Source organism: Pelodiscus sinensis, chromosome 16 (assembly GCF_052426305.1).
Source record: "Pelodiscus sinensis isolate ZL-2025 chromosome 16, ASM5242630v1, whole genome shotgun sequence".
NCBI lineage: Eukaryota > Metazoa > Chordata > Testudines > Trionychidae > Pelodiscus > Pelodiscus sinensis.
In genome coordinates this window covers 21470386-21495136 of record NC_143067.1, presented here as the reverse complement: position 1 = coordinate 21495136, position 24751 = coordinate 21470386, and the positions used below count along the sequence as shown (strand labels likewise).

At 48.1% G+C, this 24751-nt stretch overlaps 1 protein-coding gene across 3 annotated transcripts in view; it reads left to right on the top strand.

The window, feature by feature from the left end:
- PPP2R2B (protein phosphatase 2 regulatory subunit Bbeta) overlaps positions 1–15177 on the top strand; it is a 306610-nt gene extending 291433 nt beyond the window's left edge. For all 3 annotated transcript variants that reach the window (XM_006128562.5, XM_006128563.3, XM_075900292.2), the window contains exons 7-9: positions 11048–11217; positions 12071–12162; positions 13122–15177. In XM_006128562.5, the coding sequence (XP_006128624.1) occupies positions 11048–11217; positions 12071–12162; positions 13122–13401 (542 nt within the window). In that variant the 3' untranslated portion in view covers positions 13402–15177. The remainder of the gene's footprint in view (positions 1–11047; positions 11218–12070; positions 12163–13121) is intronic.
- Positions 15178–24751: the final 9574 nt, after the last annotated feature.

The window sequence follows — 24751 nt, the reverse complement described above, 5'->3', positions numbered from 1 at the left end:
TGGATGATGCTCTCTGTTGGGGGGCTGCCCAGGTTTTTCACCGTGTGCATCCGCTCTTATGCTTTCACCGTTAGTTCTCTTAGAGCCTTCACAGACTGAACCATGTCCTCTCTTCATGATTCTTTCCTTCTCAAGAAAGGTCCTCCCATTCTTCATGCTTTATCTTCTACAAGCAGTAGTATCTCATCCTTCTTCTTCGAGTGCTTGCTCATGTCCATTCTGATTAGGTGTATGCACGCTGCGTGCACGGATTCCGGAGCTTTTTTCCCTTAGCAGTATCCATAAGGCCAGCAGGGAGCCCCCTGGAGTGGCGCCGGTATACCGGTGCATATATACCCCAGCTGGCCCTCCCACCCCCTCAGTTCCTTCTTACCGCCCGTGACGTGACGGGGTAGCTGGAGCCTGCTTCAGGCTGATAGCCTATCTCTTAGCAGCTTATTTCTTATCTGTTGTATTATAGTTCTAGTTGAAGTTTTTATCTAGTTAAGTAGTTGTTAAGTGTTGTAAATATTTAGTTAGATAGGGGAGCAGTGGAACCCTCCTGTGAGGGGAGGACATGCCAGGGCCCGAGGGCTTTAAACCCTGTGCTTCCTGCTCCAAACCTATGCCCTGCGGAGATCCCCACTCCGACTGCCTAAAGTGTCTGGGTGAGGCCCATCGAGCTGAAAGCTGCTCTATCTGTAAGAGCTTTAAGCCCAGGACTAAGAAGGAGAGGGACTCCCGGCTGAAACTCCTGCTAATGGAGTCGGCACTGCAGCCTCAGAGCGAGGAGCGGCCTCACTCTGCCCGCAGCGCACCGTCGGCGGCACCCCCGTCGGACAACAAGGCACTGAGGCACAGATCGCAGTCCCCGGTGCCGAGGGCCTCCAAGAGCTCGAGGGGACGCTCGGCAGAGAGGAGTGCCCAGAAGGTGCGCCCTAAGGAGGGGCACCTTTCTTCTAAGTCCTCCAAAAAGAGGCGCAGCCTGGACAGGGGCAAGATCCCGGGGCAGCCCGTGGGGCTAGGAGAGGTCCGTCGGCCCTCCACCCCAGAAACTTTTGAGGCGGCCCGGGACCTCATTCACATGGCTGTGGATGAAGGGGAGGGCCTGGTGCCGCAGGAGCGGACCGCGCCGGCACCAGCCTTAAGTGCCCCCCAGCAGGCTATGGCCGGGTCATGGGACCCTCTGGGCAAAGGGCAGGCCTCAGCCCAGCAGCAGTTTTTCCTGGTGCCGGGAAGAACACCGGCACCGAAGCCGGGACGAACGCCGGCACCGACCCCGGGCCCCTTCCCGACGGCAGCGGCACCGGGAGCGAGTGCGCTTGCGGCGCTGACGGCACCGGCACCGAAGCCGGGACGAACGCCGGCACCGACCCCGGGCCCCTTCCCGACAGCAGCGGCACCGGGAGCGAGTGCACTTGCGGCGCTGACGGCACCGGCACCAGTGCAGGGTCCAGTGCCGCAGACGGCCCCCTGGGCGGTGCAGGGCCCCGCACCGTACTATGCGCCATCTGCGGTGCCACAGCAGGCGTCCCGCACGGCACCGACGCTGATGCGTCTCCCGGCACCAATCCCTGCTTACACCTTGGGAGCGCAGCAGCAGGGCGCGGCGCCGCTGCACATGACGGCACCGGAGGGTTATGTACAGGCCTATCAGATGCAGCTGGGTGCGGTACCGCCGCAGCAAGGACCTCCACTCATGCCCCCACCAGCACCGCGTGCGGTGCACAGGGGCAAGCCATCGGCCATGGCAGCCCAGCGAAGGGTGCAGGCTTCATCGGCCCCTCCCTGGTCAGCATCAGAGTACTCTTCGGAGTCGGAGGCCGAGTCGGTGGCATCGGCCAGGTCTTCATATAGGTCACGGCCCCGTCGTAGGTCCCGCTCATTGGTCAGATCATCTCACCGGGAGCCGGTGGACCAGCAGCAGTGGCAGGGGCAACCCCAGTGGGCTTTCTGGATGCCCTGTGCATACCACCAGGCCCAGGGGCCTCCCCCTACGGGGCCGGCAGCGAGGTTGTCCCGAAGGAGTAGCACCCCGTCTGCCACCCCCTTGACAGCCCCCCCGCCTGGAGACAGCTCGTCTATGGTGGCGATGCCAAGTCCCCCGGTTATTGGTCAGGGGCAGGGGGCTATGTCCCAGCCGGGCTCAACCTATGTGGACATCTCTGCCCAGGGGGAACCAGGGGCACAGATAGCTGAGGAAGTGGCAATTCCCTCAAGGGAGTTCTCATCGTCTTCACTAGACGAGGCCCTGGCCGACCCCGTGTCCCATCCCCCTTCGATGGACTCCAGGGCGCACCAGGAGCTGCTCCAAAGGCTGGCGGTCAATCTTGCGGTCCAGCACGAGGAGGTTCACGAGGACCTAGATCCTATGGTGGACATCATAGCGGCAGCGGGCCCTGGTCGAGTGGCGCTCCCACTGAATAAAACGGTGGACAAGCAGTCTAAAACTCTGTGGCAGACGCCGGCTTCTATTGCACCGACCCAGAAGGGGGTCGAGAGAAGGTACTATGTACCCCAGGAGGGGCACGAGCATCTTTTTACCCACCCGGCTCCGGGATCCATAGTGGTTCATGCCACTGGGCAGAAGGAGCGCCAAGGGCCTCCAGGTCCTACTCCGAAGGCGAAGGAGCCTAGGAGATTGGACCTACTTGGCCGGAAGGCCTACGCCACGGGGGGCCTCCAGCTGCATATAGCTAACCAGCAACTGATGCTGGGGCGTTATGCTTTTAACACATGGGCGTCTATGCAGAAATTTGCCAGCCAGCTTCCTCCCGAATCCCGCCAGGAATTCGGGGCCCTGACGGAAGAGGGACAAGCAGTGGCGCGTACCTCTCTCCAGGCGGCTTTGGACGCAGCTGATTCGGCAGCCCGCACTATGGCCACAGGGGTTGTTATGAGGCATAGTGCCTGGCTGCAGGTGTCTGGCATCCCACCCGAGGTGCAGACCACCATTCAGGACCTGCCCTTTGAGGGGCCGGCCTTGTTCTCAGAGCAGACTGATTCCAAGCTGCATAGCTTGAAGGACTCAAGAGCGACCCTGAAGTCGCTAGGGATACATACCCCAGCGCCTCAGAGGTGCTCTTTCCAGACTAGACCCTACCCTAGAAGGGGGCAAAACAATGATAGGGGTCGCAGGAGAGGCCGCAACAATTGCCGCCCTGACCTCTTCAGAGGCAGGCGTAGGGGCCCTCGGTCAGACTCCGAGAGAGACTCAGGTCCGTCACCCGGTCACCAAACTAAGCCCTCATTTTGAAGGTACGCCAGAGAGCAGAGTACCAGTAGCGCCTATCTGTCCACCCTTTGGGGACCGTCTTTCCCTCTTTTACCAGGAATGGTTAAAGATCACGTCGGACCGTTGGGTCCTAGACCTGGTGAAGCAGGGATATACTATCCCCTTCCTTTCCTACTCTGCCTCCCACCCCCGATCCCCTTCCCTTTTAAGGACCCCTCTCACGAGACACTCCTTCGGCAGGAGGTGTCCAACCTGTTGACGCTAGGGGCCATAGAAAGAGTGCCCCCAGACATAAGGGGAAAGGGTTTCTACTCCCGCTACTTCCTAGTACCCAAGGCGAAAGGGGGCATGCATCCCATACTAGACCTCTGAAACCTGAACACCTTTATAAGGAAGACAAAGTTCAGGATGGTGACGCTAGCCTGCATCATCCCATCGCTCAGAAAGGGGGACTGGTATGCTGCTCTCGATTTAAAGGATGCGTACTTCCACATTTCAATTTTTCCAAGTCACAGAAAATTCCTACGGTTCACGGTGGGACAGGACCACTTCCAGTTTACGGTCCTCCCTTTTGGACTGTGTACAGCCCCGAGAGTCTTTACCAAATGTATGACGGTGGTAGCCGCGTTTCTGCAGCGGCACAGGGTCCAAGTGTTCCCATACCTAGACGACTGTCTCATAAGGGGCAAGTCTCAAGAACACGTGTTGGATCATGTCTCAAGGGCCAGGGTTTTGTTCGAGGGTCTCGGCCTCCTCATAAATGAGGCCAAATCACTGCTAGAGCCCACGCAAGTCATAGACTTTGTGGGGGCCCATCTGGACGCGCCTTTGGGCAAGGCGTCCCTACCGGGAGACAGATTTATGACCATTCGCTCTCTGGTAGTGGGGCTGCAGGAGTTCCCGACTACGACGGCGAGGACCTGCATGAGGCTCCTAGGCCACATGGCGGCGGGCACTTACGTGGTCCAACACGCCAGGCTGCGCATGCGCCCATTGCAGGGGTGGCTCAAGGTAGAGCACAACCCCTTGAGGTCGCCGCTAGACGCGGTAGTGACTATCCCTCAGGACATTCTTCGTTTGCTGGACTGGTGGAAGGACGAGGGCACGGTGTGTGCGGGGGTCCGATTCACCAAGCCGTCCCCGTCAGTGCAGCTGGTCACGGACGCTTTGGACGAGGGATGGGGCGCTCACCTGGGCAACCTCAGGACGCAAGGTACATGGCCAACAGAGGAGGCTCACCTCCATATAAATATCAAGGAGCTGCGGGCGGTCAGGTTGGCCTGCAGGGCATTCCTTCCCCACTTACAGAACAGAGCGGTGGCGGTGCTGACAGACAACACTACGGCCATGTTCTATATCAACAAGCAGGGTGGGGCGCGTTCCTCTCCCCTGTGCCGGGAAGAAGAAGAGGTTACTTACCTCGTAACTGTAGTTCTTCGAGATGTGTTGCTCATGTCCATTCTGCATCCCACCCACCTCCCCGTGTCGGAAGGAGCCGTCAAGAAGGAACTGAGGGGGTGGGAGGGCCAGCAGGGGTATATATGCACCGGTATACCGGCGCCACTCCAGGGGGCTCCCTGCTGGCCCTATGGATACTGCTAAGGGAAAAAAGCTCCGGAATCCGTGCACGCGGCGCGCGTACACCTAATCAGAATGGACATGAGCAACACATCTCGAAGAACTACAGTTACGAGGTAAGTAACCTCTTCATACGCTCCTTTGGGGGCTGTTGTATGGGTAGCTCAGACTGGTAAAATGAACTATATTCCCTTTACTCGAAGAACTCCTTGCCTAGGGAAGTTTTGCCATTTAGCAGGATGAAAGATCCTTGGGCATGAGCGAGAAACTTCAGAGTCTGTTCTGCCAAGAGTCAGAAGGGGGTTGGAAGATAGGCCCATAAGTACCACCTGGATCACTAGGGAGCTACTGGGGGCACTAGGTCCCTATTTCTATGTGAATGAGTGGGGAGGAGGTGCAAAGGAAACTGAATAACTCACATTGGAGTCTATCTGGCCTATGAGACATTACCCAAACGTCATAGAGCAGTTATGTGCTTTGTCTGTATTTCCTTTCCAGTCAGCCTCTCGTTTACTGGCGTATGCTTCGTGGGTAGTTCATACACATTGTGCCAGGAGTGGGCAATAATTTTTGATGGGGGGGGGGGGAGCACTCCAAGAATTTGGAAAGTGATCAAGGGCTGCACTCTTCCATGATATTAATAGAGGAGGTGTGGGATCTGGGATGGAGGTTGGGTGAAGGAGGCAGTTTTGACCTGGGGTGCAGTGAACTAGGGTGCAGGGGTTTGGGTTATGACCTAGGGCAGGAGATATGGGTGCAGGGGGGGAAAGAGGGTTTGGGTTATGTGTGGTAGGGGTGCAGGAAGTGGGCAGAGGGTTTGTGTTGTGACCTAGGACAGGAGGAGGTTGTAACCTCAGGCAGGGCTTTAGGGTGCAGAATCTGAGAGGGGATTTGGGGTCAGAGGGTTATGTGAGTTATGTGAGAGATGGGGGGCCAGAGACAGGCTCTGACCAGGAGACTTAGCTTCCCAAGCAGTCCCCACACTGGCTGCAGGGGCCATGTGATCTGTGAATAGCTGCAAGCCAAAGGGGGGGAGGGCAGCATGTTTGCAAGCTTCCTGTTAACAGGCAGCTCCTATTGACCATTAACTGGCCAATGGGATTATGCTGATGATGGGGGAAGGGCTTGAAGCCTTTCTCCCCTCCCCTGGGGCTGTCAGCTGTTCAAACAGAGCCCTGTGCAGAAGCCGCTATTCTCAGTGGCATATGAGGGACAGGCAGGAAGCCTGCCTGAGGGTCCCCACTATGTTTGCGAGTCGGAGCCAGTGGCTTGGCGGGTCAGATGCAGCCTGCGGGCCATATTTTGCCTAAGCCTGCCTTATGCAGTGCTGATGGTGTTACAGAAGCTGATCTGTAGCATCATAATGAATCTGAAACACTGTGAAATCTGGATGCCAAGTTGGAAAGCCACAGTGAAAACAAAGGGGAAGATGCTTGTGCAGCCTCAGACTTGTGTGAGGTGTATTCAAGGGATGGGAATTGCATGGAAATGTTTAAATCTCTCTCCTACTCTGACATTTCTACCCCACAGAGACAGTTGATATTTTCCCCATATAGAGCCATGATTGACATTCCTACAATAAAGGGACCAAACTGGCAATTTTCTTAGAGAACAAAGCAGGTGGCAATTTTCCTTTGGAGAGACGCAAGGCTGCAGTTTCCCTAAGGAGAGGCCGCGCACTCCCAGAAAGAGCAGCATCTGACGGTTTTGCCGTGGAGAGACGCTCACCCCATCATTTTCCCCAAGGAGGGAATCATCCAACAGGATTTCCTGTTTAGATGAGGCTTTCCATGGGCAGTGTCATTGGTTGCAGCCCACATGAGAATTGAGCTGGGAGCTGATCACTGAACAGGCTTAAACAGCTCTCCTCAGCTGGCAGTTATGGGAGTGTTGAGGCATGTAAACTGATAGGCGTTAGGCACCCTGGTGCTTTTGAAAATCCCATGATGCACCTACCTGCATCATTAGGTGCCTATATAACTTTAAAATCCAGCCCCAAGTCCATCATTTTCCATGGATTGTAACATGAATTGAGGTCCCTTAGCTGTTTTGGAATTATGCTGTGAGCAGTCAATATTTCTTTCCTGCCTCCTTTCCCGGTCCTTCCACGTAATATAGAATAAGCTCCCATTGCACAGAATACTAGGCCAACAAGGCCTCAAGGAAACAATTAACTAGCTCATTGTGAAGAAACTCCAGTGCAGGAAAAACCATTTTGACTGGACTTTCTGTGCTCTGACCTGATGGGCTCTTTGTGTCAAACCAACCCTCTCCCTTCCTCAATCTTTTCACTCTACACCTGCCCCTCCTGCCTTTTCCCTGCCCTGTGGTCTTCACGCTTCCTTCCATTTCGCTGATGCCCTTCTAACTAACCTGCCCCTAAATAATCATGGAACATTATGCACTTTGTTGCCATCCCAGTGTTCACTGTACCTGTGTGTTCCAGTCCTTCCCCCTCCCTGCCTCTGCTCTGTCTGTTTAAAGTAACAGCTTCTTGCCTGATCCTGGCCTCTTTTCACAGCACAGGAAATGTTTAGCAGTTCCTGACCTTGTCTCTCCTCTGTCTTTACTTGCTGTGATGAAACCTTTTACCTGAATGGAAATCAGTTGTCTCCAATGGGACTCCTTGTCACCTCTGTGCATTGTGCCAGATACGCTGGGACAGGTTTGAATTGGTAGTTGCCGATGGACTCACCAACGAAGCAGTTGTGGCAGCATGAAGTCAGAAACTGTGAGGCTGTGCTGAGCAGCAAAGCCTCATATGGTCTCTGGTGGTAAACTCAGTCTTCTACTTGTCCAGTTTCCCAGTCAGCATTGGTAATTTACTGTGATTGAAATGTACATGGCGAAAAGAGCCTAACAGCTCTCTTGGTGTTGGTCTTATTTATTGAGGAGTAAACCTCAGTCCTTTGAAGCTCTTGAAAAAGGATCATACTTGCGATGGGCTGAATTTCAGCGAAGGTCCAGAGTTCAGGGGTGTTTTGATTTTCATTCAGGCCTGTCTCTATATCTTTTTCTGCATTTTGCAGTGCTGGTTTTCTAGCCTGTATGAGAAGTGGCAGAGCCTGAACAGTGCTGTCGTAAGGGACCACCTTCATGTAAAGTAATTTGACCTATGCAGTTTGAATCCTTTAAAGCCCTAACACTGGACACTTCCTTTTCCCCACATGCAAATTTCCTTTGTTCTTCAGCATGGATCTGCCCTATAGAAGTCAGTGGAGACATCTATCAAAGTAATGCTCCCCCTCCACTTTTGAGGAACCCATTTTATGGCGCCATCATCAGGGAATTCAGGAGAAGTGGATGCCTGGTCACTTCCTTGGACTGGAGATATTTAAGAACAGGTTAGATAGACATCTGTCAGGGATGGTGTAGACAGCGCTTGGTCCTGCCTTGAGGGCGGGGGGCTGGACTCGATGACCTCTTGAGGTCCCTTCCAGTCCTATTATTCTATGATTCTATGTTCTCAAGAGCGCTTTCTCCCTGGCTGTAGTTTTTCATATGACTTACTTCATACCTCTGGAATGAGGATAACCACACTCACATAGGTAAAGTCAGCACAGCATGTACTTGGCTGTTGAAGATTGGGGTAAAAGATGAACAGTAAAAAATGCAAATGTAGTGACAACAAAATAACCTGTACAAAAAGAGCATGGTGAAAAGCAATGGGGTAGATCTGGATGTTCAGCTGAGAAGGGAATTTGAGTCCCAGTATAGTAACCTGAGGAATATTCAGCTCCTGGTTAAATATATCAAAAATTTGCCTTGTTATTTTTTAACACCACCCATCATCTTGTTCATGCTGGTATTTCCCATTCATTCATAGTATTCTTCAGAAACTCTGGGCCTTTTTTGTTGTTGCTGTTTGCCGTTTTTGACATTTCTTGGTTCTACAGCATCAGCAATAATTCCTCCTTCTCGTGTGCTGTAGACTTAACACCTCCAGCCTTGACACACGCTCATATATGTACGTGCACGCTCAATGAAAATGATGCAGTCATTAACCCATAAAAAAAGCCTTACAGAGTCAGCCCACCTGGTGCAAGCAAACACGTAATTATTACACTGAAGACATGCCATGAAATTTAGATGCTCTCAGCAGACCAGCTCAGATCTTTTATTTTCTGTTGTCATTGGGGTATTGGTTTTTTATTTATTTATTTATTTATTAAAACTTGCGGGTCAGCAGAATTCCTGGTAGCGATTAAAGGAGCCCAGCTTGGATCCTGCTGTGATCTATGCCATTTCTGATTTGTAGAGAGTTCATTTATCCTGGCATTTCAGGTGATTTCTCCCCCTCCCCATCCTAATCCAGAATTCAGGAGTTTGCAGCCCAGCACTCAGATAGGGGCTAACAACATTGAACAAATGTTTGCATTCAGTATGGTGTTCTGACAGTGAAGCCCTGGCAGCACTTTTTTGTGGTTTGTGAAACTGACAGGCTAAGCCATTGATTTTCAAGTGGTGGGTCTGAACTTTAACCCGATTAGCAATGGAACAGCAGTGAAGGGGATTTTATAAAAAGAATTTCAGTGCTAAAAAAAGGACCAGGCTGGAAACTTCTCTTCAATCACAGCACAAGGGTAGCCCAGGCAGAAGCAATACAAACTTCCACCGTGTCACCCTGTCTCAACCCTAACCTGTAGGGACCACCTGTAGAGATGGAAGGACCAGACCAGATAACCCACGCAGTCCTCAGCTTTTCTGTTGATGCCCCCAACAAGGCTCTGTATGGGTATGTCTACACTACCCCGCTAGTTCGAACTAGTGGGGTAATGTAGGCATACCGCAATTGCAAATGAAGCCCGGGATTTGAATTTCCCGGGCTTCATTTGCATAAGCAGGGCGCCGCCATTTTTAAATCCCCGCTCGTTCAAACCCCGTGCCGCGCGGCTACACGCGGCACGAACTAGGTAGTTCGGACTTGGCTTCCTAGTTCGAACTACCGTTACTCCTCATTCCACGAGGAGTAACGGTAGTTCGTGCCGCGTGTAGCCGTGCGGCACGGGGTTCGAACGAGCGGGGATTTAAAAATGGCGGCGCCCCGCTTATGCAAATGAAGCCCGGGAAATTCAAATCCCGGGCTTCATTTGCAATTGCGGTATGCCTACATTACCCCGCTAGTTCGAACTAGCAGGGTAGTGTAGACATACCCCATGTGATTGATTAATTTGTCATGTGGTTTTGAGAGAAACCATGTCCAGCGGATAGCATTCAAAACTTTAATTTTATAAATGGGACCTAAATTGCTGAAATTCATTTGTCTCCTTTCTTTATAAGGTGTTCAAACTGTGATGTATTCAGAGAGTATCAGGATTAATCTGTATGTTTGTAATAGCTACGACATCTTTGCATCTACTTCCAGTTGCTCCTCACATTCATTTTCAGTGAACAGGAATGGTGTGCACGACTTAACATTTTTGGGCCAGTGTTACTTTTTTTGATATATTGATCTCCTATGGTCCTTCTCGCTCAGGGCACTTATTGATGGTGAGGTAGCTTCAACTATGCATAGTAAAAATGCTTCAGGTATGATCATTTTGTCTACTTTATGTCAAATCTAGACCAGTTCCATTGACTCCAAACAATTTGCATCTGCTCATAGCAGAACCAGTTTTGGCCCAGCAAATTTGGTGTTCTCGACCTCTGGATTCATTCCAGCTGTGCAGTCAAAGCGATGCCTCATTTTGTAATGCTGCATTTTAATTTAGGAAATTAATAGTTGAGAGTGCATGATTTATATTATAATAACTCTGAACAGCATTGTAGGGTGCCTTGCACAGGAACGGTGAAATGCAAATAGGGAGATTGTCCTCTATAGTTTAAAACTCTCAATATTTTAATGTTGTACATTCTGATACTAGTATCATTTAGAAGAAATGTATTCTGGAGCTGGTTATTTCATAAATGTCTGTTATGGGATTTCCTGCATCTTCCTCTGAAGCACCAGGTGCTGGCCACTGTCCAAAACAGATTACTGGGTTAGATGGTCCTCAGATCTCATGTAGAATTGCTATGTACCTATCCTTTTGTTACAATACTTTCTATACTGGTACAGTCACTCATTTGCTATAAATATTGTCAAAGTAGACACATTATATCCTAGCCCAGTCCCTGATTCAAGAAAGCATATAAGCCAGTCACATACTTAACGTGCTTTCCAGAATTGGGGCCCCAGTGTACCATTGCTGTATGAAATCTTCTTTATTCAACTTACAGCATGTTTTGTGTTGCTGTTTTTCTTTTGTTCTGCAGTTTTTGAAGAGCCTGAAGACCCAAGTAACAGATCGTTTTTTTCTGAGATCATCTCCTCAATTTCTGATGTTAAATTCAGTCACAGTGGAAGGTATATCATGACCAGGGACTATCTCACCGTGAAAGTGTGGGACCTGAACATGGAGAACAGGCCTATTGAAACATACCAGGTACTTAATTTTTAAGGCTGATGGGATAAGAGACATTTGAAAACTAAATACGAACAGTTGTAGGGATTTGGAACACGTGGCAAAGCATCAGATTTCACCTTTCTGTGATGGGTGCACAAGTTTGTGATAGTAAAGGGGAGGGTAAAAACATAGAACAGACAAACCTCCCCCTGCTCCCAATGAATTTTGCCTGTGATGTCAGTGGGAACATAGCTGAGAAATATGAGCTTGAGTGATTTGATACATTATAGCCTTTTTGATTTTTTTTTCCTTTTATGTTTTTGGGTGGATTGTTGAAGGTCTAGTTTGATGAAGGTGAAGGATTGATTCTCAGGCATATTTTAGATAAGTATTAGGCAAAGTGCCCCAGTAGAGTCCAGATAACCTTCCTTAATGCAGGCTTGCACCACCCTCCGCCATAGCATAGCTGGTTCCCTTAACACACATCTGTCACTGCACTTCACTCCATTGGGGACTGGCGTCAACTTTCAAACTGTAACATGCATTTTTCAGGGGCTAGAATCTAAAATCATTGAAAGCGCCTATACAACTGAACACACTGAAATACTCTGTCCAGCTCCATTTAGCAAACACAGGGAACAGACAATAGTCCCTTCAGTGCCTTTGTTTGAGGATGTATTAGGAAGTACCACTGCAGGAATTAACCTCACATTTGTAAGGCACAGGACTATATTGGAAAAATGCAGAACTAACAAGCAGCAAGTACATGCTAAAGGTGCAGAATCGACAAGCTGGCTATGCTTTTGGTTGAGTTTTGGACTTCAGGCTCTAGCAGAACCTCCACAAAGCATGATCTTGTTCTCATTCCGCCACCTTATGTCTTTGCTATTAGGTACATGATTATCTCCGAAGCAAACTGTGCTCACTCTATGAGAACGACTGCATCTTCGATAAATTTGAATGTGTGTGGAATGGGTCTGACAGGTGAGATGCATCATCATGAATTATAAGAGGGGATTTTTCTCTGATGGTTCCCCAAACCACACACTGTATTATTCATTCTGCCCTCAAAAGGTGCTGTCAGTTCAGGAGGATATGATTTATTTTTCTTACACAGCAGAGAGGTTGAATTCCTCTGTTAAGTGCAAAACATAATGCAAACTTAACTGCGGACTCACAACCAGCATTGTACATAACATTATTGGCTCTTTTCTCTCTTCTGCTTTGTAGTCCTTTCACGGACCTCTTTGGGGGTTACAAATGCTTGGTACATGGTTTGGAGTTCTTTTCACAAATATATGGCTAAAAACAGCAATTGGCCTAACCCAGAACCTCATGTTCAAACTCCTCCAAATTACAGCTGTTATTGAGGGGTGGAGAGGTGCTCTCAGATGCAAGTCTTTGTAGCTGAAACTATGCCTGAAGTTTTGGTACAACATCATCCAAAAATTCTGGTTCTGGTTTGGATGTGGTTGAAATCTCAGGAGACCAGTAGTTCATGTGGAAGTTTTGGCTCGAGATGACAATACAGTTTAGCCGTAAATTGCTGAAATTCTTGGTGACAGAAATTGTGTAAGATTTTTGCAGTTGTGGGCCAGAATCTTGTGCAGATTCAGCATCCTCAAAACATAAACCCAGCCTTCGTTGGTTCCAAACAATGCCTCCTTGCCCAGTCAATAGTTTAAAATGTTGGTTTGTTTTGCCTTTGATGATGGGTGAAACTCAGAATACAGGTCAGAAAAAACACATGTCAAACTATGATATCCTTATTCAGTCTCTTGTCTAGAAAAACTCACTGGCATCCCTGGGAATTCTCCTTGAATAAATTCTAAGAAAAGACTTGAGGAGATGTATGGGATTATTCAAATATGTCCAAAGCTCTTTGGTTGGATAAACTTGTTGGTCTGATTAACTCTCATATGTTCTTTTCACTTGCTTCACAGTGTCATAATGACCGGCTCCTACAACAATTTCTTTAGAATGTTTGACCGCAACACCAAGCGTGATGTAACCCTGGAGGCCTCTAGGGAAAACAGCAAACCCCGGGCCATACTCAAGCCCCGCAAAGTATGCGTTGGGGGCAAACGGAGGAAAGACGAAATTAGTGTGGACAGTCTGGACTTCAGCAAAAAGATCTTGCATACAGCTTGGCATCCTTCAGAAAATATCATTGCAGTGGCTGCAACAAATAATCTGTATATATTCCAGGACAAGGTTAACTAGGAGGACAAGTTATTTAGGAATCTCATGTACTGAATACTAGTAAACACAAGTTTTAAATTTTTTCTTTTCTTTTTCCTCCTCCCTGTTCATTTGTTTAATTATTCCTCTGCAGATAAGGTGTAGAGGCATGCAAATAGATTCCAATATCCCCTACCTCCCACTCACCTTAAAGCAACAAGTTGGCAAACCCAGTAAGTTCTGGCATCATGGTTTTGTTTGGGGTTTTTTAAGAGTTGAGAGCTAACAGATGTAATGATCTCTTCAGTAGCTGGCTCAGATTTCTGATGCTTTTATTACATCCGGTACTCTTTGGTGGTTCCTAGTGTTGTTTGGTTCTAGACGTCTGCTGGTTTAAATTGAGGTTAATACTGTAGTATGGTATTTAAAAATTCAACTAAGGTCAGAAAAGAAGGTGTGTGCGTGTGTGTGCGTATTGTTCCTAATTAAGCAATTCCAGAGTTCTTTTAGTATCATTTGAGATGTTCCATTTGCAGAATAATGTTGACCTTGCCAATGTTCTTTTAAATTTCTTTTTTATCTCCCATTTCTTTTTTCCCCCAGTGGAGACAGTAAAACAGAAAATGGAAAGATCAGATTTCCAGTGGGACAGGTTTAAAATCAGGGGGAGGGAAGAGATAGGAGAGAAAGATCAACCATACACTCTCAATCAGGGCTGCTACCTTCTGTCTTCGCGTCCCACAGAAACTCTTAAGAATTTGGCTCTGTAGATACTGTGGTGCCTTTTTTGGTATTTGACATACCTTTATAAATAATGCTTCCAAAATGCATCTGTTGCAAACCAAAATGAATCTAGGCGTTTTGCCTGCATTTCCTGTGTTTTGCTTTAGTCACTTTTAATTGTTCTGTTATAATCTCTTGCATGTCTTACTGTTCCTTTTTTTAATGTATTTATTTATTTATTTAGAATTACAAAAGCTAAGTTACTAATTTATAAATTGTAAAAAAAAAAAAAAAAAAAATTACAACTACTACCACATCCTGCTGTCAGCACTGATTGCTTTGAAGAGAGGGTGTCCATGGTTCTGTAGTATAATAGTAATAAACAAGAGCTCTTCTCTTTGCATGGCAAGGCTGCCCCTAAGGATTACTCAGGTCCCTTTATCTGAACAATTGTACAATACACAAATGAAATGTTATTCCATTTTAGCTACATGGTGGTCAATGTGCTGGTCATTCTTGTGGTTTGTGAACAATGGGCAAGAGACAACAGCTGAGGATTGGCGCAGTGAAATTTACTAGATTTTTTTTAAAGGCAAAGTATACTCTTCAAAGCCTCTTTTGTAAGGCATGAGTTGGATTTCCAGCATGTCCTTCAAGACCTACCAACTCCTATACTTTATAAGAAAGACTGACTTCCACTTACTTGTGGGACTTAAATACCACAAGGAAATTACACAAAACCGCACAGCTACTGGGGACCTTGACTTAATATCTTTGGGGCATGAGGAAGTCACTGTTGAAATACTTGGAACCAAGCTTCTAATTATTATTTAACTACTTAATTCCCTGTCAGCTGTTCATGAGATTGCTCAGGACAGAGACAGGTACGTTTGCCTTGTTTAAAGGAATGATTACAAGGAAAAATGTATGCTGGCTTATAAATTTATTACCAATAATGGCTTTCAGGAGTAACCTGTTTTTTTTTAAATGAAATGGTTAAAAAATAGCAAGAGTAAACAAGTCATTTTTTAAAAAAATATTTCCTGTAAAGAGAGCCTGCACTCTGGCATCAGAAGTAAAATTGTCTCAAATGTGCTTTGGTGTGGTTTCACTGATTGGTGTGGTTTCTGAATGCAGCATGAAGTTAAACCTTTAATGCCAGGATTGTTCCTGTGGAGAATCAAAATCAGCTGTCACAGCCTCTGATCATGCTGTTAGACGTGCTGCTAGGCATGTCAGAAGGACTGAATAGATCCTCCTGTCTTAATGAATGTGTGGGTAATTTGGGAGGCAGGGTGGCTCAGGGCGTGGTAGTGGGAAAGGGTCTTCACCTCCGGTTTTCTGGTTGGTCTCTATCCCGTATCAATAAAGGCTTGATCTTGCCATTGACATGAGGGGTTGTATTACTGCATCAATGGGACCCACAACGGCACTGAGCAGCATAGTTACCCCAGTTGGCCTGGATCCCCAGTTGCATCCTGTGCAGAGAGCTATGCTCACGTGGCAGCCAGATAGCAGAGATGACCCTGGGTTCAAAGGGGCAGGCGGGATGTGGTGTTGGGTGGAGACAAGACCTGGCACCACAACCCCAGTGGAAGTGCAGTCTTGGAAAAGATGCCCCGCCCTCCGCTGCCAACAAATTCCCTTATGTCTAGTGGCTGCAAATTGAGGGTTAGGCAGGGAGCTGCACCACAAGCCCAGTGCAGCTAAATATAGCCGCCTTGCTTGGCTTGCTCCAGGGAATCCTGAACCAAGAGGGCATGTCAGTAGGGAAGACCAGCTAGAGAATGAGGTGAACACTGAAAAACAAGCCACCCTCAAGAAGATTTGACGGAACGACTTATCCAGCTCCTTGTGAGTTTGCTTCTGCCTTGGCATTGTCGCCGTTAACCTTTAGTAAGAGCCTTTAGTTCTGATGAAAGACAAAGCCCAGAGCACTGGGTGGCTGCCAGCACGTGGCTCCACCTGAGGCTGCTAAGACTTCTGGAAACATACAGACACATTTTCAAAAGGGTTTGCAGATGCCAAGGGCCTGATTCACCAGTATGCTGCAAAACCCACTGAAATCCATGGCAGTTGTTCCTATATAGTGATTTAGAATCGGACCCAAGTATTTGATATTGTCCCTATTCTCTCTCGCTCTCTCTCCTACAGCACTTTGTGATAAAGTTCCAGAGCTGTGACAGTCATGCCAGAGGGCTTATCAAGGGTTCTCCTTATGACATAATTGTAACTATGGGGAAAATCAATAGAGCCCAAGTCTACCTAGTGAATGGCAATTTTTAGAGAAGCTATAGAGTACAAGTCAAGGGAGATTGGTGATTTCAAAAAAGGCACAGGGTGAAAGTGGGGACTGAACAAGTGCTGTGAAGCTATTTACAGTAGCATGCAAACAGGCAGTGTCTGCCATGTCCACCCTAAGCAGCACCTACAACTACAACTATCTGTACAATATGTGCACGGTGAAACACGCAGCTTTCTGGTTTGTTTGCCTGCACTATCAAGGATGCTGTTAGCAACTGAATTTGGCGCTCACGTTCACTAGTGCAGCAAATGTTTCCCTATGGGCATTTCTCTGCACATTGTTATTTATAGCCATTTTTAGAAAGCAGGATCAATTCATGAAACTATTGGCCTGGCCCTGAGACATGCTGAATATTAGCAGCTCATATTGCCTACCGTGAGAGAGACTATCTCACCTGCAAAAGGCCCTAAAACATTGGTTCCCAAACCGGGGGACATGCCCCCTTGGAGGGAGCATGAAGAAATTCCAAGGGGGGGGCTGCAAGGTGATCCAGTCGTGCCCCCCCCCCCCATCATTCCCTACTATCCTAAGAAAGAGCCTGCGCTGGTGCTACCTTCTGCAAAAATGGAGGTAGCACCGGCTTCCTGTAGCGTGGGGAAAGTCCCGCAGCTGCATGCCAGGTCTGGGTCTCAGGAAGTGCACACTGCGGTAGGGAGCAGAGAAGCTGGCGCAGTCCCAGGACTCCTACTCCCCTCCCCACGCCCCGCACAGGCAGGCAGCAGGGGGAAGGAAGTCAGGAAATGTGCTGGCTGTTTGGGAAGGGGGAAAGCAGCGCACGTGCTTCCTGAGACCCGGACCTGGTGCACAGCCGTGGGACCCCCAGGTACCAGCCAAGCTGTCCCTGTCCGCTCCCTCCACCCAGACCTCCATGAGTACCCTGCCCCCTTGCCCAGACCCCCACAAGTACCTGCTCCTCTGCCCAGGGCCCCCGCAACAACCTGCTCCAGACCCACCAGCAACCTGTCCCCTGGCCAGGCCCCCACCAGCACCCTGCCCAGGGCCCCACTTGCACCCTGCTCCTGCCCCCTGTCCAGTCACCATCAGCACCCTGCACCAGCCCCTCCCTCCTGGCCAGACACCTACCCCCAGTTTGTTCCTGTACCCTATTTTCCACCCAGATTTTGCACCCCATCGCTATCCCACTCACCGGCACACTGGATCCCCTGTCCCGCACATGGAAACCTCAATTTTTGGCCCCACCTCAGAGTGTAGAGGGGTCCACAAATTCCACTTACCCTGGAACCCCAGAAGAGTTAATCTGGCCTGAGGCCTTGAACCTCAGTCCTACCTACCATACCCCGCATGGTGCCACAGGAGGGAGGTGTCTCAGTTGGGGCCACATCAGTGAGGCTTGGAGGGGTTGGTTTTTTGCATCTCACTTGTGTGACCCCTGACTGATTTTTTTTTTGTGGGTCAGAGACCCCCTGACTCAAAACAGGTTCCCCGCCCCTCCCATAAATAAAGACGATTCTGAAACATTTGAGTTGGACATATTTTATTTAAAAATGAAGCCTGGCCAACAAGCCCCCAGTTGGGGCCAAGCCCCCATCTTGCTGCAGCATCAAAACACCCCAACCCTGAGCCTATTATACACTGGAACCCCCTGTCTTGAGCCTCTCACATCTCCAGTCTTCACTACTGTTCTGTGCCCATCATACTCCTGAGCCCCTCACAGGATATGTCTAGACTACATGGCTCTGTCGATGGAGCCATGTAGATTAGCTTTCTAGACATAGGGAAATGAAGCGGCGATTTAAATAATCGCCGCTTCATTTACATCAAAATGGCCCCCGCGCTGTGCCGATCAGCTGTTTGGCAGCACAGCGTGGTAATCTGGATGCTCCGCAGTTGACAACGGAAGCCTTTGTTGACTGCCCCATTATGCCTCGTGGTACCCATATACCCCAACCTGAATTCCTGCACCCTCACATCCACAAGCCTGTGGCTTGCTCAGCACCCCAACCCTCCACCTGACCCAAACACTCTCCAGTTTGGAGCCCACTCCTGAGCCAGCAGCCCCTTCTCCTCCTGCACCCAAATTTCCTCCCAGAGCTTGCACCTCTCACCCCTTCCCCCACCCAAATCCCTCATTTCCTCATTTCAAGCCTAGGATTTCCCAACTCATGAAGAAAATGCAGCATTATCCTTCATATTACATTTGTTTTGTTTCTGCTATTTCTTATGTTAAACTACATTTTTATTAAATTTTTGTGCCAAGAAAAACTATTTGCTTATTTTTAATTTTTAATTTCTATACCAAGTTTTTGTGTTTATTTTAAATTTTTAATTATGAATGAATTTTTTGTTAAAAGGGGGATTGGATGATGGTAAAGAAGAGGTGGGGAGGCATGAGGGTTTCTCAAAAATCAAAAAGGGGGTGTGATGCCAAAAAGTTTGGGAACCACTGCTCTAGAACAACCAGTGAAGGATTTGCACCATGCATTATTTTCTTTAGCTCTTGATGCATCCAGGTAAAGAGCCAGCCAGCTTGATTCTTGAATGCTTGTTGTAACCAGAGACAAGGTGGCAGGATGTTCTAGAGATGTATTAAGGAATGGCATAAGTGTGTTTCATAGGTGTGTTGTCTAATACAGTGTGAAAGACACTCGCCTGATGCACTTTGGTCTATTGGAATACCACAAAGCATGCACAAGGGCTGACAGCTTGCAATCAATACTGTGCTCGCTGATGCAGGAAGCAACATCATCGCAACCTAGCGATTACCCCACACCCCGGCCTCAGCACTAAATATCTCCAATAACAAGGCTATATGAAGTGACAAGGGCTATTATTCTTAACCCTGCAGCCTACACTCTCTGAACAACAAAGCTGCAAAATCTTCCATTGAATTTTATTAGGGAGAGATGATTCAGATCCCATCATAATCCCATCTCGGGAATTAGACAAATGCTTAATACAGCAAGATAGGAAGGAAAACAATTGATATTCCCCTTTATACAGGACTCAATATAGCATGAGCCCTAGCAGCTTGGTTGACAGGAGGTGAAATGAATTTTATTGTATTTATAATAGTGTTTTAAGGGATAAAACTTAGATTTCATTGTACCGAGGACACTCATTCAAATAAATAACTTTAGTTCTCCCAGTGGGGGTTAGTATTTTGTCCTCAATTTCTGCAGTGTAATCAATGTCGTATTTCATGGAGGCTGTATCCAGTACTAGAGGCTCAGCACGGGTAACTGATTGTTTAAAAAAAAATTGACTCTACAATATTAATGCACAATAACATTTAGAAGATCTAAAAAACAGACCGCTATGTTTGTGTCCTACGGAGGCAACATTTCTTAGTGGTTAGAGCAGTGGTCACCCACCAGTCGATCGGGATCTACTGGTAGATCTTGGAGCCTCTGGCAAGTGATCCTGGCTGGTTTGGCCAAGAGGCTACCAAGTGCTGGCACTTCAGCTGCCCCTCCCCCCACTGCTGTGCGCCTCCTGCCTTTTGCCTTGGAGCAGCTCCCCCACTCCGGGAGCCTCCTGCTTGTGGTACAGTGTAGGGAAGGGAGAGGAGGGGCGCTGATGTCAGGGTGCCCCCTCCCACTCTGTATTCTATCTCCACAGAATGGAAGGGGGGGGCACAGCAGGGCTTGGGATGGAGGGAGTTTGCTGGCTGCTTTTGAGAGTGGTACAGGCGCAAGGTGGGGTGAGCCTGCCTTAGCCCCACTGCACCACCACCCAGGAGCCATCTGAGGTAAGCAGTGTCCAGCTGGAGCCAGATCTGAACTCCTGCCCCAGTTATGACTCCCCTTCTGCACCCCAAGCTCCTGTCCCAGCCCCGAGCCCCCTGAACCCAAACTCCCTCCCAAAGCCTGCACCCGGAACCTCCTCCTGCACCCCAACTCCCTGCCCCAGGCTCAGCTCAGAGCCCCTCTCACACACCAAATCCCTTAGCCTAAGACCCCAACCCTCTGCCCCTGCCTGGTGAAAAGGAGGAAAAATGGGGGAGGGAGTGAGGATGGAATGAGCAGGGGCAGGACCTCAGAGCAGGGGCACGGAAGAGGCGGGGCAGAGGTATTTGGGTTTGAGAGAGATCTTCCATTGCACTCAAATTCAAAAAGTGATCTCGTGCTTGAAAAGGCTGGCGACCCCTGAGCAACAGCACTGGGAGTCGGGAGGTCTGGGCTCTATTTAGGGATGTTAAATATCGGTTCATTGATAGTTGAGTAACCTCATGAATTCGTATTGGTTACTTGACGATTCTATAGTCCCCAGGGGCGAGGCCAGCAGCCGGTCCATTCCGGCTCCACGCCCAAGGAGCCCCCTGCCACTCTGCACTGCAGGCTGGAGCTGGTCCGTGAGGGGAGCCAGTTTAAAAACCAGCTCTGCTCACAGACGGGCTGCCTGTTGCCCCATGCTGCTGCCTCTGATACAGAGGCAGCAGTGCAGGATGGCAGCAGCCCCTGTCTGGAGGGGAAGGCCCGAGCTGGAGTGTGTGCCAGAGCTTCCTACCCACTACCTCCTAATACACTTTAAATGCAGAGCTGCAGCAGGGGTAGGTCCCAAACCCAGTGTGAGCCAGGACTAAGCTAGGCTGCTGGCCAGCCTACTAAAAAAATTACTGGGGGAGAGGGCAAATGCACGTAGCTTATTAACCAATAAGCTTTTGCACTACTACACTATTACATCCCTAGTTCTACTAAGCAAGCCCATACATCTGTGTTATTTCACTTGTGTGCCTCAGTTCCCCCTTTGTTAAAGGAGTGATTAAAAGATTTTCCCATTTTTTAATCATTTCAGATCCTCATATGTAAACGTCAGGGAATAAGTTCAAAGTATGACTATTGCTACGAATATATTTGTTTCATTTCTAAGTGATTTTATATGCCAGGGTTACTCAACCCGGGGCCCTTTTGTTTGTGGCCCGTGGTGCAGTTGGGTTTACACAGAGCTCAACATGCAGCCCATGGGTGGGATTCTTTGAACATGGCCTCCACCAGGAACATACTCCACAAGGCGAGGCATCTCCCAGGCAGAGTGAGCATTGAAAGATGCAAGCAGATGAGCTGGCTGGAACAGATAGGTACAGGTGTCAGCATTTCTAGCCCCTAGGGAGAAGGTGCCGGGAGTGCCGGGACATTGTGGGAAGTGCTTTTTATTCATGCCCTTCAGCGTGAAAGAAGCTATTTGCACATATTTGCATATAGATTTGCACGTATATGCAACCGCACTTAAGTTGCAGCTCTCTGCACGTGCTGTGAGTATCATTGTGGCCCTGGGACTTCCAGAGTTGAGTAGCCCTGTTGTATGCAATACAAAAACAGAGCAATTGTGCATGTTACTCTGAGGAAAGACTCCAATAAAAGTTAAAGAAACACAAGCCAATAAATTGTATAGGGAGGCTGAAGCCTTAGCGATGAAACATTTCTGTTTTGATATCAGCCTTGACAGCACTTGTGGACTTCATCATACCAATAAAGCTATTGAAATTGACATCCAATTGACCATAAGGGTGATCAGAGGAAGGCTTGCAAAGTATTACCCTGCCCTGTAAAGACTGCTGCTGACTGAAGGATGTTCAGGTTTCTCTTTTCTCTCTACAACTTGATTGACTCGATATGATTAATATAAGTATCCGTGTGCTTCACTAATGAATTCAGATACTGTCACCAAGAAAAATTCCAGAATCCATGATCCATTCACATGGCATTGGGTTCCTAGCAGATTCTTTAAGGCTCAAGAGATGGGTAATTTAAAATTCTTTGTAGATATTTCAATATATTTAGAAATCAAGCTGAAATTGGATTGGGTGATATTAACACTACACAAGTGCAACTCAATAAGAGGGTGATCCTAGAGGGTGTGGGGCCCTTACAGGATGAGGGAGGGTGACAGATGATGTGGGAAAATCTGAAGTACTCAATGCTTTCTTTTCCTCTGTCTTCACAGACAAGGTCAGCTCCCAGACAAATGCACTAGACAATGCAGTATGGGAAGGAGGTGGACAGCCCTTGGTGGGGAAAGAACAAGTTAGGAACTATTTAGAAAAGCTAAACATACACAAATCCATGGGCCTGGATTTAATGCTTCCGAGGCTACCGAGGGAGTTGGCAAATGTCATTGAGGTAGATACTCTGGAGGGCAGGGATAGGGTCCAGAGTGACCTGAACAGATTAGAGGATTGCGCCAAAAGAAATCTGATGAGGTTCAACAAGGACAAGTCTAAAGTCCTGAACTTGGGACGGAAGAATCCCAAGCATTGTTATAGGCTGGGGACCGAATGGGTAAGTAGCAGTTCAGCAGAAAAGGACCTGGGGGTTATAGTGGATGAGAAGCTGAATATGAGTCAACAGTGTGCCCTTGTAGCCAAGAAGGCTAATGGCGTATTAGGGTGCATGAAGAGGAACATTGCCAGCAGATTCAGAGAAGTGATTATTTCTCTTTATTCAGCTCTGGGGAGGCCACATCTGGCATATTGTGTCCAGTTCTGGGCCCCTCACTATAGAAAGGATGTGGACTCACTGGAGAGGGTCCAGCGGGGAGCGACCAAAATGATTAGGGGGCTGGAGCGCATGTCCTGTGAGGAGAGACTGAGGGATTTGGGTCTGTTTAGCCTGCAGAAAAGAAGAGTGAGGTGGGATTTTATAGCAGCCTTCAGCTTCCTGAAGGGAGGTTCGAAAGAGGATGGAGAGAGGCTGTTCTCAGTAGTGACAGATGGCAGAACAAGGAGCAATGGTCTCAAGTTACAGTGGGGGAGGTCTAAGTTGGATATTAGGAAAAACTATTTCACTAGAAGGGTGATAAAGCACTGGAATGGGTTACCTAGGGAGGTGGTGGAATCTCTATCCCTAGAGGTTTTTAAGTCTCGGCTTGACAAAGCCCTGGCTGGGTTGATTTAGTTGGGATTGGTCCTGCCTTGGGCAGGGGGCTGGACTTGATAACCTCCTGAGGTCTCTTCCAGCTCTATGATTCTAAATGGTACACAAATGGACATGGTTTTACCATGAAGGCCCCTCAGTGTTGTTTTATACATCTCATAACCTGCAACCTAGACGCCTGCAGTGCCATCTGCTTGAGGCTCCAATTTAAAAACTTCACCTCTTAGAAAGCGCCAGCCATTCTGAGCACATTACACTGGGGCTCTATAATCTGGGTTTGCTTCTGCTAGCTTCTAAATGTCATTCAGGGTGTGGTGTTGATTAAAAGTGAGTCCAAACTGAGGTGGACTCACTTCATTGGGATGATCAGTCCAGCGGGAACAGTAGAGCTCCACACCTTAGGTCAGATCCATAACCTGAGGTATAATTTGCAATTCTTGTGGACATCTCCACAGGTGCTTTCATTTAGCCAGCTCACTGAAAACAGCAAGTGAGGGCAATTGACCCTGCAGAGCTGGAATCCATGCTGCAGTGTCCTCACTGCTACTTTTAGTCTCACTGCCTAGATTAACAGGTACTACGTGAGCTAGTCATCTCTGTATTTGCAGTGTAGGCATAGCCTTGGGCAACAGGAGCTAGCCCTAGACTATGGATCTAGCTCCTGCAAATAGTAGGTATTGATTAAGTTCTTCTACAAAGATTTTTCCTTAATAAATTCGCCCCACCCATGTACCCTCATACAATGATCAAGTTATTTCTCTCTATCCAGGGTAGGCAGAGAGATTCTAGTTATTATCAGTGTCAATGTAATCACAGGATAGAGCACTAGACTAGGACTCAGGATACCTGGGATGAAACCCCTGGCTCTGCTACTGGCCAAGATTGGGCAAATCAATCCATCACTCTGTGTCTCAGTTTCTCTATCTGTAAAAAGGAATGATACTGACCTCCTTTGTAAACTGCTTTGAGCTCTACAGATGAAAAAAGCACAATGCAAAAGCGAGGTGTTATTACTGCAGAAACCGTGCCCATTTAATTCTTAGAAGCTGATCTGTCTGCAAAGAGAGAATCGATTAGTCCTGCCCTAAAGACAAAAAGTCACCTATTCTGATTTCACTGAAATGAAGGCGATATATACTGGTACACTAGAAGCAGGTGTAACAGAACAAGCATTGGAAAAGAAGATAATGGTATTGCATATACTGGTGTCTTTCACAATTTGTTTTTCCCTAATTGTCAGATAAATAAACTAGACACTGCAAAATGGAAGGCAGAAAGGAGGTGTGATATCATTAGACTGCTGCTCACAGTGAATCAGATGCATGAGGAGTTCACGCTGTTCATGAGGACAGCTTTCATTATGTGATTAAAGCATTAGAACTAGTCCATCTACTAATATTCTGCTGGTTAAGATGAAGGATTTAAACAGGGTCATGCAATTAAAAGATACAGGACATGGATTATATAGTCAATTAAATATTATTAAAACATTATTACCTTCACATTGACTGAATGATCTTAATATACTAAA